At 43.6% G+C, this 15,020-nt stretch overlaps 2 protein-coding genes across 6 annotated transcripts in view; one reads left to right on the plus strand and one right to left on the minus strand.

Moving 5' to 3' along the window:
* Window positions 1-12,332, minus strand: part of lrsam1 (leucine rich repeat and sterile alpha motif containing 1) — an 80,965-nt gene extending 68,633 nt beyond the window's left edge. For all 4 annotated transcript variants that reach the window (XR_009645817.1, XM_060841283.1, XM_060841284.1 and 1 more), the window contains exons 1-2: window positions 11,826-12,332; window positions 3,773-3,829 (exon numbers count right to left, since the gene is read on the minus strand). Coding sequence is in view for 3 of the 4 variants with exons in the window: in XM_060841283.1 (XP_060697266.1) it covers window positions 3,773-3,829; window positions 11,826-11,897 (129 nt within the window). In the remaining variant the exon portion in view is untranslated. The remainder of the gene's footprint in view (window positions 1-3,772; window positions 3,830-11,825) is intronic.
* Window positions 12,333-12,743: 411 nt separating this feature from the next.
* The window catches only part of rpl12 (ribosomal protein L12), a 269,442-nt gene continuing 267,165 nt past the window's right edge, over window positions 12,744-15,020 (plus strand). For both annotated transcript variants that reach the window (XM_060841286.1, XM_060841285.1), the window contains exons 1-3: window positions 12,744-12,892; window positions 14,183-14,256; window positions 14,346-14,444. In XM_060841286.1, the coding sequence (XP_060697269.1) occupies window positions 12,856-12,892; window positions 14,183-14,256; window positions 14,346-14,444 (210 nt within the window). In that variant the 5' untranslated portion in view covers window positions 12,744-12,855. The remainder of the gene's footprint in view (window positions 12,893-14,182; window positions 14,257-14,345; window positions 14,445-15,020) is intronic.

The following is a 15,020-nucleotide window of genomic DNA, read 5'->3' on the forward strand; positions in this document are numbered from 1 at the left end:
TAGTTAAATATTCTTCAAATAATCAGAGATAGATTATAGTATTTATAGATACACATAAACAAAATCCAAAAATCACTAAAAACATTAGAAGAAAAATTTCAAATACAAATGTGGGAGATAGTAAAGCTGCCTCATCTTATCATTAAAGGAGTGCCTTGCACACACAGTAAGAAACAAATTACTCACAACTCATTAGCTAAAGAATGCTAACCATAGGGATAGACATAAAACTTCTCACATAACTTACTTCTAGTAGAACTAATATTATGAATTTTATAGCAGTTAGTAAGAACTTGCTTTGTAATTGTTGTAATTATGGCAGTGGAAAATGTAAAATGAATGACAGAATTAAAGCAGTGCTTTGGGAAAGTTTATGACCAGTAACTTTGGAATGTGAAGTAACGGGATGCATTCTAAGATCCCAAGGCCTGGTGATCACAAGACCTGGTAAACATGATGTGATCATGAGGAACCTAGGGCTGTCCACAGGAGTGTCCATCATTGATTAGGTGTTTCACAGGATTGGATGTCTAGATTAAAGGGGAAGGCACAATGACCACATTATATGTGATTATTGGATCATGAAATGTATAAAAATACTGTATACCACTGGGAAAATGAGAGTGTCATTGACCTCTCTTCTGATCCGAAACAAAGATTAAGGGAGTAATTGAGCCCTCATGTCGAAGCTATATCCAGAGTGGTCTTTGTCCTCTCATTGCAATTGCTTGAACAAACTGCCAAATGCCTGAAACCTTCCACCTCTGGAGTCTTGATCCCCAACTGGGGAGTTTGCTCCTATAGAGAGGATTGTAAGCCTGGTACAAAAGGTGTCTACTCCATGGAAAGCAGAGTAAGTATCTTTGTCTTTTGTAAATTACACAAAAGAAGCAGGAGTGGGTGGAGTCAGGCTCACACAGGTCCAGAGTTTTAGTTTTGCTTTCCGTTGGTGAAGTTGGGGTTTTTGAAGTTGAAGCTGCCAGACACAGCTCTCTTTCTCTCTGATGTTAGATTCCTTCTCCTGGACTGAAGAAGAAGAGAACATGTGAGGAAATCTGTTTTGCTGAACTTGCCTTTGCTGCTATGTTGGAACAGTTGAAGAGCAGTTGTTAAGGAATTTATCATTTTGTTAAGTAACATCTTGAAGAATGTCCATACTACAGAGGAGGAAGTGCTGGGTATCTTAAAACGCAGAAAGGTGGATCTGATCAGATGCACCCGAGAACTCCATGGGAAGCTAGGGAAGTGACTGCTGGGCTCCCATTTGGATCATCAATAGTCACAGATGAGGCGCTGGAAGACTGGAGGTTCGCTAATGTGGTGCCACTATTTAAGAAAGGTGGTAAGGAAAAGCCAGAGAACTATAGACCGGTGAGCCTGACATCAATGGGGAGGTGCCCGTTGTTGGAAGGAATCATGATGGACAGGATTTAGATGCATTTGGAAAGACAAGGACTGATTAGAGATAGTCAACATGGCTTTGTGCATGGGAAATCATGTCTCATTAACTTGATTGAGTTCTTTGAATAACAAATAGGATTGATGAGGGCAGAGTGATGGACGCGCTCTATATGGACTTCAGTAAGGCGTTCAGCAAGGGTACTCAATAGACTGGTTAGCAAGTTTATCTCACATGGAATACAGGGAGAACTAGCCGTTTGGATACAGAACTGGCTCGAAGGTAGAAGACAGAGGATGATGGTGGAAGGTTGCTTTTCTGATTGGAGGCCTGTGACCAGCAGTGTGCCACAAGGATTGGTGCCTGGTCCACTGATTTTCATCATTTATATAAATGATTTGGATATGAACATAGGAGGTATAGTTACTAAGTTTGCAGATAAATCAAAACTGGAGGTGTAGTGGATGGTGAAGAAAGTTACCTCACAGAGCACAACAGGACAGTGATCAGATGTGCGAATGGGCTGAGGAGTGGCAGATAGGTTTAATTTAGATAAATGTGAGGTGCTGCATTTTGGAAAGGCAAATCAGGGCAAGACTTATACACTTAACAGTAAGGCCCTGGGGAGTCTTGCTGAACAAAAAGAGCTTGGTGTGTAGGTTCAAAGTTCCTTGAAAGTGGAGTTGCATGTAGATAGGATAGTGAAGAAGGCTTTTACTATGCTTTCCTTTATTGGTCAAAGCATTGAGTATAAGAGTTGGGAGGTCATGTTGTAGCTGTACAGAACAGTCCTCACTTTTGCCCAGTTGATTTTAACCTTACTATGAATCCTCTTGCAAAGATGCCTACTTTGAAGAAGTTCTCCTCCTCTCTCCACAAGAATCTCAGTGAGTCTCTCTCTCTCTCACTGTAACCCCAGGTCATCTCCTCTGCCCTGAAGCTCTTACTCTTTGCTACCTTCTCCCACCCTCCTCTCTGACCTATCACTTTCATCCCCACCCCCAACCACCTATTCTACTCTTTACTACCTTCTCCCCAGCACCCCCCTCCCATTTATCTCTCTAACCTGGAGGCTCACTGCCTTCATTACTGATGAAGGGCCTTTGCCCAAAATGTAGATTTTCCTGCTCTTTGGATGCTGCCTGACCAGCTGTGCTTTTCCAGCACCACTCTAAGGTACAGGACATTGGTTAGGCCACTTTTGGAATATGGCGTGCAATTCTGGTCTCCTTTCTGTCAGAATGATGTTGTGAAACTTGAAATGGTTCAGAAAAGATTTACAAGGATGTTGCCATGGTTGGAGGGTTTCAGCTATAGGCAGAGGCTGAATAAGCTAGTGCTACTCTTCCCTGTAGTGTTGGAGACAGAGGGATGACCTTATAGAGGTTTATAAAATCATGAAGGGCATGGATAGGGTAAATGGTCTGGGTCTTTTCCCTGGGGGTTGGGGGAGTGAGGGTGGGGAGGAGTGGAGGAGGTCCAGAACTGGAGGGTATAGGTTTAGGATGAGAGGGGAAAGATTTAAAAAGCATCTAAGGAGCACTTTTTCACACAGACGGCAGTGGGAGTATGGAATGAACTGTCAGAGGAAGTGATGGAGGCTGGTACAATTTACAATATCTAAAGGGCATCTGGATGGGTATATGAATAGGAAGGGTTTAGAGGGATATGGGCCAAGCGCTGGACCAGTTGGACTAAAGGGTCTGTTTCTGTGCTGTACATCTCTAATAACTCTATTTTGATAGAGTCGATGTGCCAATTCTTTCTTTGTTTGTATTTTAACTGTGGTGCAAGGATAAAGTGTGTTTTAGGCTTTAAAACCTAGTAGTTTGGTTAGTCAAGTCACATCTGGGACACAGCATTTTACACTCAGCTGTAAGATAAAAGTTAGGGTCCAGAAAGGTCTCCTTCCATGTTGTATGACTCCATGTTCTGAGAGAGTTTGGCCTGAGGCTGTTCTATTTGTTACAGACATCAAAACCCTGTTAGCACCCAGACCAAGGGCCTTTCAGAAAGTAGTGTCCGTGCATTGAACTGCATTCTATCATGAGAGCAATATTGGAATGGGGTGGTGGTGGAGATGGAGGAAAAAGAGGCCCTTAAGTTCATTGAGCTTCTGTTATGTCAATGTCAGGTGCTCCATTAGCCTAATTTTTAAATTAGTTGCTGTGTTTTCATGAACCATAACAATTATCTAGCAAATGTTCTAAAATGTTCTTGGGTCTTGCAAGACATTGTGTAGACAGGTATTTTCTCTAAAGAATTTTAGTGACCAATCAACATCCATAACTCACTCCCACCAACAGGATAGGTTCTACTCTCTGACTATTGGAATAGATATCACCAAAGACTGCCTGTCTGGCCACTACTTACCTCATACAGCTCGCATTTTGAGATGTCCAGAATATCATCTGCACCTGCCTCTCGGGCCTGTATAAAAGAGAAAGAGAGCATTGTAATTTGAACCTAATCAAAATGTGGAACTCGCAGTTCAACACTTAAAACAAAAAGAGACAATAAGCCAGAGAATGAGATTCACTCAAACCTTCGTAAGCTGTATCTGCAATAATTTTCACACACCTTTGTGAGAAAATAAGAACGGGGCACTGGTGGATGTGGTGAATTTGGATTTCCACAAGGCAATAATATGGTGCCACGTAAAAGGCTATTGCACAGTTCAGGAACTTGTAGCACTGGGGGGGTACTGCATTATCAGATTGAGGTTGGCTAACACAAGACAAAAGAACAGTCATGAATAATAAAACAAAGAACTGAAGATCTGCAACAAAAGAAAACAGAAATTGCTGCAGAAGGGTCACTAGACTCGAAATGTTAACTCAGTCCCTCTCTCCACAGATGCTGCTAATGTGCTGAGTTTCTCCAGCAATTGCTGTTTTTGCTTCAGGTAATGACACTTTTTCAGATTGGAAAGATACAAGAAATGGAGTTCCACAACGTTCAGTCCTATGACTGTCATTATTTTCAATCTATATCAATAACTTGAAAGGGGGGAATAGTGCAATGTACCTAAATTTAATAATGACAGAAATAGGTGGGAGGGCATTTTATAAGGACATAAAGAATCTGCAAATGGCCATAGATACAACGAGTCAAAGACTTGACAAATGAAATTTAAAACACAGAACAGTACAGCACAGTTACAGGACCTTCAGCCTTTGATATTGTGCTGACCTTTTATCCTATTCTAAGATCAGACTAACTAACATACCCATCATTTTATTATCATCCATGTGCCTATCCAAGAGTCACTTAAATGTTCCTGATGTATCTGACTCTACTACTACGGCTAGCAGTGCATTCCACACACCAACCATTCTGTGTGTAAAAATCTATCTCTAACATCTCCCCTAAACCTTCCTCCAATCACCTTAAAATTATGCCCCTTCATGATACACATTCCTGACATGGGAAAAAAGTGTCTGGTTATTCACTCTATCTATGCCTCTCATCATCTTGAACACCTTGATCAAGACACCTCTTAAGCCTCTTCGCTCCAATGAGAAAAGCCCTAGCTCCCTCAATCTTTCTTCTTAAGACATGCCCTCCAGTCCAGGCATCCTGTTAAATTTCCTCTGCACCCTCCCTAATGCTTCCACATCTTTCCTATTACAAGGCAATCAGAACTGAACACAATATTCCAAGTATGGCCTAATCACAGCTCTATAGACCTGCAGCATAACCTCATGGCTCCTAAACGCAATCCCCCTGTTAGTGAAACTCAACACAACATACGCCTTCTTAACAATCCTATCAACTTGGGTGGCAACTTTGACGGATCTATGGACGTGGTCACCGAGATCCCTCTGTTCCTCCATAATGCCAAGAATCTTGCCTTTAACCCTGTATTCTACATTCAAATTCAACCTTCCAAAGTGAATGATTTCACACTTGTCCAGGTTGAACTATATCTGCCATTTATCAGCCCAGTTCTGCATCCTGTCAATTCCTGTTGCAATCAATTCCACCAACCTTCATGTTACCAGCAAACTTGCTAACCCAACATCACACAATCACAAAGTGCAGAGGTCTCAGAGCTGATACCTGCGGAACACACTGGTCACCATGCTTAATGCTGAATACTGTCCATTTACTACTACCCTGTTTCTAATATGGGCCAGTCAATTCTGTATCCAAGTAACCAGATTTCCCTGCATCCCATGCTTCCTTACTTGCTGAATGAGCGTACCATGGGGAATCTTATCAAATGCAATGTTAAAATCCATGTACACCACATACACTGCTCTACGTTCATCTATGTGTATTGTCACATCCTCAAAGAAATCAGTAAAGTTTATGAGGCATGACCAGCCCTCACAAAGTCATGCTGATTATCTGTAATCAAACAATGGTTTTCCAAGTAATCATAAATCCGGTCTCTCAGAATCCTCTCCAATACATTGCCCACCACGACGTAAGACTGACTGGTCTGTAGTTCCCAGAATTATTCCTAATCCCATTCTTGAACAAGGGAATATCATTTGCCAGCATCCTACCATCTGCGCACTACTCCAGTGAACAGTGAGGATGCAAAGATTATCGCCAATGGCACAGCAATCTCTTGTCTTGGTTCCTGTAACAACCTAGGCTATATTTTTTGTTTAAGAATTGACCGACAGGTTTAGACAGTACATTTGGATCGGCTCAGGCTTGAAGGGCCAAAGGGTCTGTTCCTGGGCTGTAAATTTTCTTTGTATATCCTGTTTGGTACAGGGGATTTATCTATCCTTACGGTTTTTCAAGCATTTCAGCACATCCTCCTTCTTAATATCAATCTGTTCGAGCACATCAGTTTGTTTCACACTGTCCTTAGAAACGTCAAGGTCCCGCTCACTAGTGAATTTTGAAGCAAAGTATTAATTAAAGACCTCCCCTACCTCCTCCAACTACAGGTGTAAGTTTCTTCCATTATTACTGTCTGGCCCTAACCTCACTCTGGCCCTCACATAAGCATGGAATGCCTAAGGGTTTTCCTTAATCCTTCCTGCTGAAGCTTTTTCATGCCCTCTTCTAGCTCTCCAAAGTCCATTCTTCAGTTCTTTCCTTGTAACCCTCTAAAACCCTGTGTGATCCTTGCCTCCTCAACCTTAAGTAAGCTTCCTTTTTCCTCTTGACTAGATGTTCCACATCCCTGGTCACCCAAGGTTCTTTCACCCTACCATTCTTTCCTTGTCTCAGTGGGACAAACCTGTCCAGCCCTATCAGCACGTGCTCCCGAAACAACCTCCACATTTTTGGTGTCCCCTGAGAACATCTGTTCCCACTCCAGTTCCTGCCGAATAGCATTTTAATTTCCCTTCCCCCCCACCATGATCAATTAAATACTTTCCCATACCTTCTGCCCCTAACCCTCCCATATAGAGAAGGTCAGGGAGTTGTGACCACTATCACCAAAATGCTCTCCCATTGAGAGATCTGACACCTGGCCTGGTTCATTGCCAAGCACCAAATCCAATATGGCCTCTCCTCTAGTCGGCCTATCTACATATTGAGTCAGGAACCCTTCCTGGACACACCTGACAAAATCTGCCCCATCCAAATGATTTGAACTAAAAAGGTTTCGATTAATATTAGGGAAGCTCAAGTCAACCATGACAACAACCCTGCTACATCTGCACCTTTCCAAAATCTGTCTCCCAATCTGCTCATTGGTTTCTCTTTGGCTCTTTCGGGGGGAGGCTGTAGAAAACTCCCAATAAAGTGACTGCTCCTTTCCTGACTCCATTCATACTGACTTAGTAGACAAAACCTCCTCAACAGCCTCCCTTTCTGCAGCTGTGATACTATCCCTGATTACCAATACCATTCCTCCATCTCTTTTACCTCCCCTCCCCCATTCCTTTTGAAACATCTAAACCCTGGAACATCCAACTATATTTCTTGCCCCTGTGATATTCAAGTCTCCATAATGGCTACAACATCATAGTTCCAAGTACTGATCCATGCTCTAAGTTCATCACCCTTAAACCTGATACTTCTTGCATTAAAACTGACACACTTCAACCTATCACACCTTTGCCCTATCAAATGACTATCCCTTGTCACAGACTCTGTGCACACTGTACTTGGCTATTCACTGCCTACTCCATCATTTGATCCATAGCTCCAGTTCCCATCCCAAAACTAGTTCCAATCTGGTTTTAACCCTTCAGAAGAGCTCTAGCAAATCTCCCGCCCAGGATATTGGTGTCCCTCCAGTTCAGGTGCAACCCGTCTCTCTTGTACACTTCCCACATTCCCAAAAATGTATCCCAATGATCCCCATATCTGAAGCCCTCCCTCCTACACCAGCCTTCAGCCACGTGATGTTCTGCACTCGCTCTCTATTCCTAGCCTCACTACCCTGGCACCGGCAGCAATCCTGAGATTACTACTCTGCGCATCCTACTTTCTACATTCCAAACTAACTCCCTATATTCTTTTTTCAGGTCCTCCTTTCTTTCCTTACCTATGTCATTGATACAGATGTGTACCACGACTTTTGGTTGCTCTCCCTCCCCCTGAAGAATTTAATGTAAGAAACTGTGAAGTCATACGCCTTGGTAGGAAAAATCATAATCAATACTATTATCTAAAAAGAGAAAGAGCCCAAAGCACAGAAGGATCAACGTGTTCTTGTTCATGATACACAAAGTTAGTACACAGGTGCTGCAAGCAATTAAGAAGGAAAATGGAATATTGTTTTTTCTTCTAAAAGATTTGAGTTTAAGAATAGGATAGGACATCGGTGGGGCTGTACCTGGAGTAAATTTAGGTTCCATGTTTAAAACAGGATTCGCTGGTGTTGGAAGCAGTTAAAAAGAAATTCATTCCACAGATTCCTGGGAAGAAGGAGTTTTCAAAAATGGTTAAATAGTTTTTGGGGAAAATCAATCATGATCTTAACAAATGGTGGGACAAGTTTGAGGGGCCAAATGGCTGACTGCTGCTCCTATTTCTCATTCTCCTGAGTCTTAACCTGTGCCTCTTCGTTCTGGACATTCCTATAAGAAATATCCACCCTGTCAAGTCCCCAGGATACATGTGTTTTACATTGAGAAGCACAGAATGACTAAACAAAAAGGTATTCATAGATTAAACATGTCAAATTATTTAAGGGGATGATAGAAAAATGCAACAGGGGGAAGGGAAAGCACCGGCATAATAGCCATGGTTTGGATGTGCCGGTGTTGGACTGGGGTGTACAAAATTAAGAATCACACAACACCAGGTTAATAGTCCAACAGGTTTAATTGGAAGCACCAGCTTTCAGAGTGCTGGTCCTTCACCTGATGAGGGAGCGGCGCTCTAAAAGCTAGTGCTTCTAATTAAACCTGTTGGACTATAACCTGGTGTTGCGATTTTTAGCATGATAATAGGGTATTAAGAGGCTTGTGTGTGGTAGAAACATCAGCATTGATTCAGTAGGCCCAAGTGGCCGGTTTTTGTCCTACCAAACCGTTATAAATCAGAGCAGCTACTTTAGCTGGAGCAGGTCAGTGGTTATAAACAGATTACAGCACATTATGCTTCAGCAGTTACACAGCAACAGAATTACACCTCCATTCCCCACCCCACAACTATCTCCCCGGTGATGCAGACATTTCTAGGTCATAAAAAGAACCATTCAAATGCCTGAAGACTATTACAGCCCAACAGCCTCCAGCCATAGGTGATAGGCACAGAAACATATCCTCATGCCTGCCAAGTCCCAAACATTGCATAAAACTGCATGGACCATATAGCCAATAAACAGGTCATTCAGCCCACGTAGCTGCTAGTTGTGTCTTCCTCTTGTCACTTTTCTCTTGTATACATGTCTAATTTCCTCTTGAAAGCATCCAAGTGATATACCTCAACCACTTCCTATAGGAAGTATAAAGGCAAAGGAACAAATTGCTCATTTACCCATTAGGTTTATTAATGATTTTGTATTTACAGCTCCGAGTTTTGAATCCTCCCAGAAGATGAAACCTCTTCTCCACCCCTGCCAATGCTATAACAGTTTAAGGAGTTCAACAGGCCACTTTGTTATGAAATGGCCAAACAATTGAATCTTTTCAAATTGCTGGGGTCCAAAGACCCCAGCAATCAAACAGGTTGGGGTCTTCTTTTGGTGGACAGGCAAGTGTCAGAACGGAAGCCACTCAGTCAACCACCCTTTTATTTATAACAGAGTACAAGGCTCACTCCACTCTTGTAATCACAATATTGTTTTAACCAGTTAAGAGCTTAATCCTTCAAGATATTCATAGTTCCAGGCATTCCTTCATTATCTCCAATGAGGCAGGGTGTTGAAGCTGAGAGGAAAATGCCTGGCTCTCTTCTGACTGGCTGGTAGTAGTGGCATCAAAACTATTGGCAAGTTGCCAGTTACAGTCCAGCTATGAATAAATGAGAAAGAGAAAGGGCTCTTCAAACCCACACACCCCATATTCCGTTGCCCACAGGCAATTAAATATTTAATCCACATTGGGGGAAGAGGGGGTCGTGTGTGAGAGATGGGGCTGAAGGGTGAAATGGTATAGAATCACCCAATTTCTCCAGCTACCAGCAGTGTTTGGATTGAGAACAAGAGGGCCACAGGCGCAAAGACATTGGTTAAAGAGACAAAATTTCTTTATTGATGTTGACTCATTTGGAGTGAACATGTTGACTCATTTATATTGATGAAAACAGATTCAACTGAAGCGCTGAATAGAGAATTCTGCAGCTTAATTGTCTAATTACAGAGAGAAGGTAACACTGGGGGTGTTGGTCATTTGGAGAACCAGCACAGATACAATGGGCTCATCTTACACTGCAACACTTCTGTGATTATGATTTAATGTGGGGTAAAAGAATATAATTCTGCTCAATAGATTGAGAAGTGTTAGGTTAAGCACATTTATTTCCATAACACAGCATTGAGTACACATGACAATAAGCCTAATTTTAATTCTAAACTTGATCTGAATCATGTTGGTACCTGGGCAGTACATCTCCCCATCTCCCTCTGCATATACAAACATAAAAGCCATCCAAAGTCTGCAGTCCATCTCTTTATCCACATTGCAGTTTTTCTAATTTTATCTACCTCCGTGCCACTTAGAATCCAGGTTCTCGACCTATTTGCTGATCTCTAATCTCTCCCACACACCCCTGCTCTGTCCTTTCATGCACCGTTCACTCCTCAAACACAGTTTCTTTGTCACAAGCTACTCCTTCGATCACTCAGCCTCTGCAACTTCCTCAGCATCACTATCAATTCAACCATCTTCCTTCAAATCTCCCCCCGCAACTGAGTACTGTATCCATCTTGGTTTGAGCTGAAAATGGCTGAGGGGAAAACCAGGGATCATGGGGTCTCCACTGCACTCAGCAGCTCTCTCCCTTGTCACCGATTAGGTCCAGCGACTTGGCTGTGACCATCTCCACTCACAGACAAAGTGGTTTCAAATGGGAGAGAAACAACTTGTCGATTATTGTCATCAACTTTAGGAGACGAGAATAAAGTCAGTTTCATTTCAGGGAAAAATACAAACTCCCCCATCGGATCGAAGAGCCGACAGGGATTTAGATAAGTTTGTGAGAAGATTTGTAGCTCGGGTGCTCGTTGTTCTGGTTCTGTTCGCTGAGCTGGGAGTTTTTGTTGCAAACGTTTCGTCCCCTTTCTAGGCGACATCCTCAGTGCTTGGGAGCCTCCAGTGAAGCGCTTCTGTGCTGATTCCTCCGGCATTTATAGTGGCTTGTCTCTGCCGCTTCCGGTTGTCAGTTTCAGCTGGAGTGGTCGGTATATTGGGTCCAGGTCGATGTGCTTATTGATTGAATCTGTGGATGAGTGCCATGCCTCTAGGAATTCCCTGGCTGTTCTCTGTTTGGCTTGCCCTAGTGTTGTTCCAGTCGAATTCATGTTGCTTGTCATCTGCGTGTGTGGCTACTCAGGATAGCTGGTCGTGTCGTTTTGTGGCTAGTTGGTGTTCATGAATGCGGACCGTTAGCTGTCTTCCTTTTTGTCCTATGTAGTGTTTTAAACTGACAACCGGAAGCGGCAGAGACAAGCCACTATAAATGCCGGAGGAATCAGCACAGAAGCGCTTCACAGGAGGCTCCCAAGCATTGAGGATGTCACCTAGAAAGGGGACGAAACGTTTGCAACAAAAACTCCCAGCTCGGCGAACAGAACCACAACAGGGATTTAAACAATTCGGATGTGAAATGTTGACTGTAGGGAAAGAGACAGAGCCACAGATCAGACTTCACTCTGTTCTTCGCCCCGCAGTCTCTCTCTCTCTGTCTTCTTGCTACCCCCATCATTCCGATTCCACCATCACCTCCAACTCCCAGCCTGACTCTTCCCAGTCATCCCCATCTCCCTCTGCTCTCCAGCGGACCCCAGCCCCTAGCCCCACACACCCCCCATCTCCCACCCCCGACTCCCAGGCCTCACCAGGCACATCTGATATTCCAGTCGTTTCCGCGCCTCTTCGCTCTGCTTCTTCTTCCGAGTGAAGAGCATCATCTCGGGCCTAGCGAAGTTCCAAATTCCCCGCGGCCGGACAACAGCGGAGGCGGCGAGGGAGCACCCCAGGGGCAGAGAAGCAGCAAGACAACGGCGCAGCCTCGAGGCGGGGCTCCTTCGCAGTGTCCCCGGGCCGGTCTGCAGCCAGAAAACTCCCGCTAGATCCTCGTCCCAAACAGCGAGCGACAGCTCTCCGACTTCCACCTCCTGTCACTCCTCCAGAGCTAACGAGTGTGCCGAGTGAGGCAAGAGGCACCGCCGATAGCACCGAGCATCAAACAGAAAGCAAGGGGTGTGACTAACCGCAGAAGTGTCGCAAGACCACAGCCCGAGGAACGGCAACATCAAGTTATAACCCTGTGCAAACGCTCACTATGATTATTCACTTGATTATTTATTGAATGTTTGAAACGTAGATGACATTCGGATTTTCAAACTGTGATTTTGTTTTTACCAGCAAAATATTTGCGCAAGCGCAGTCTCGGAGCGGAAGTACGCATGCACTGGTTCCTGCCATATTTCTGAGCATGCTCAGTCAGGGTTAGCGCATGTGTATTTCTGGATTTGTGCAAGGCTTGATATCAGCAAGTCACAATGAGGAGACGATGTAGAACTAGGGTGGACAAAGTTAAAGCTACACAACACCGGGTTATAGTTCAACAGTTTGTTTGGAAGCATGAATAGCGCTCCGAATACTAATGCTTCCAAATAGACCTGTTGAACTATAACCTGCTATTGTGTGACTTTTAAACTCTGTCGTCACTGTCCGCATTCAAAATGGCGCTGTCCCCGTGCCCTTGGGAAACCTCGCGAGAGTTTACTGGGTATATAAAGGTGCGAGAGGCGGCGCTGTTCCTCTTCAGCTGTTCCTGTCGGTGACGGTGCAACTTATTATCGGTCGTCCCGAACCCGGGTTCATCCGACACCGGAACCGCGCGCCAGTGTACTACCCGCGAGGATGCCTCCCAAATTCGATCCCAACGAAGTTAAAATCGGTGTGTACGTAGTGGATGGGGGAGGCTGCAGGGCCTGGGGTTAGGGGCGGGGGAGGCCATGCGCTTAGGCCCGGGCACGTGTCCCGTGTGTCAGCGCGGATTCTGGGCCACTGGCTGCACTCCCGGGTAAGTGTGTCTCCGTTCATGGAATGGCAGCAGTTTGAGGTGTTCCTAGGAACTGGTGCTGATTTGTTCTCAGCTTCAGCTAAGTTTCCTCATTGCACCTTCACGGTCTGAGATCCTGAATACTCTCTGGGCGGACTGTACTACCCTTTTACTGTACTTGTAGTTGATGTGCTTTGTTTCCTTTTCTAACTAACTGAAACACTCGATAAATCCGTGCGTCTGGGTTTTTTGTTTGCGATTGCTGCTGCACAAAGGCTTGCTGCAGGCTGATTATCAAACACTTCTGAGTTCTCATGTTTTATTTCTTTGGATTTGTAAATAGAGAGATGCAGTAAATAGCACTAATTCATGGGTGGGATAAAGCAACAATTTTCATTGTAAGAATTTCGCCTTTAATCTCCTATTCAGGTTGTGCAGTGTCCGATTTTGGGCATAGTTCAGGATTAAGATAAGGTTCTTCACTCGGGCATGTATCTGTGTAGTGTGTGGTGCTGGTAAAGCACAGCAGGTCATGCAGCATCCGAGAAGCAGGAAAATCGACGTTTTGGGCTGGAGCCCCTGATGAAGGTTTTATGCTGCTCGAATGCTGTCTGACCTGCTGTGCTTTTCCGAGAACACTCAACTCTAATAACCAGCATCTGCAGACCTCACTGTCTCCTACGAATCTACGGTATTCTATTAAAAGCTGTGCATGTATGGCCATGAAGTTGAGATGAGACTAGGATTGGAAAATTGAATTGAGGGGTTTAGTACAGTTGCAAACTTGAGGGGCTTTGTCGTGTGTACGTGTTCTTGTAGGTCCTGAAATACTTTTGCTAATTCCATCATTCAAGAAAACATAAGGGTCTGTTTCTGTGCTGTGACTCTTGACAGTAGTGCTCACTTTCTTTCACTACCACACATCAGCTGTCTAAGGGCAGCTGATGATTGATATTGCTTTTCCTTAAACTCAAGATTACTTTTTAAACAATGATGTTTAACTGCAATGAATTTAATGTGAACAGACCTGCTTCCTTCTGCTTGGACTATTTGATTGTCAGGAGTTTTTCAGTTGCTGAACTGTTGTAACTAATGTATATTCTGATTGGGAATTTTGTCAGGCTCAGAATTATTCTGGTAGCTTTGTTTGTAAACCTGTGGGTTTTGTCTTTTGTGCATATGTAGTGTATCTCCGATGTACTGGGGGTGAAGTTGGTGCTACTTCATCACTGGCTCCCAAGATTGGCCCACTGGGTCTGGTGAGTCTTTGCTCCTTTTTTAAATGATTTCAGACTGCTGCTAGTAACTTTTTTTACTTTTAAATATGCTGTTCATTTCCTTTGCTCAGTCTCCCAAGAAAGTAGGTGATGACATTGCCAAGGCTACAGGTGACTGGAAAGGACTGCGTATAACTATCAAACTGACTATTCAAAATCGACAGGCACAGGTATGAAGGAGCATCACTTTTACAGCTGTAAATTTTGTTTATAGCCTAGCAGAACAATGTGTTCTCAAGAACTAGAGCTATGTATAGCGAGGTAATGTGACTATTGTAAGGTTCAGTTAATGTGTCTGAGGTGTTCCAGATACAGCTTTGTTTAGGTCTTGCCTATTAAGCCAGCCTCCTTGCTTGTGCGTCCTAGGTCAGTTGCCTTTTCCTGCTAAGACATCTGTTTTGGAATATAATATAGCTAGCTTTGGTTTTCAATATATTTGTGAAATCCTAGGCAATCGAGTCATTATATATTGCATGAAATGCAACATGTCTTGCATGATGTTTCCCAGGGGGTGGTTTATGTTGGGTCTTCCTTAAGAGACTACAAATCTATTTGGCTTGGGTTAAAAGACAGGAATCAGTGTGCAGTTTGATGATGCAAACTTTTGAAAGTAACTGGTGATTTATTTTGAATTTTACACGTGAATACATCAGTCAATCATAAACTGTCATAGTTGATTGGAGCTATTGACCCATAATGTTCTAATATATATAGAACAGGTTTTGGGCTTTGTCATGCAAGTAACT

This window comes from Hemiscyllium ocellatum, chromosome 21 (genome assembly GCF_020745735.1).
Source record: "Hemiscyllium ocellatum isolate sHemOce1 chromosome 21, sHemOce1.pat.X.cur, whole genome shotgun sequence".
In the NCBI taxonomy this organism is placed as follows: domain Eukaryota; kingdom Metazoa; phylum Chordata; class Chondrichthyes; order Orectolobiformes; family Hemiscylliidae; genus Hemiscyllium; species Hemiscyllium ocellatum.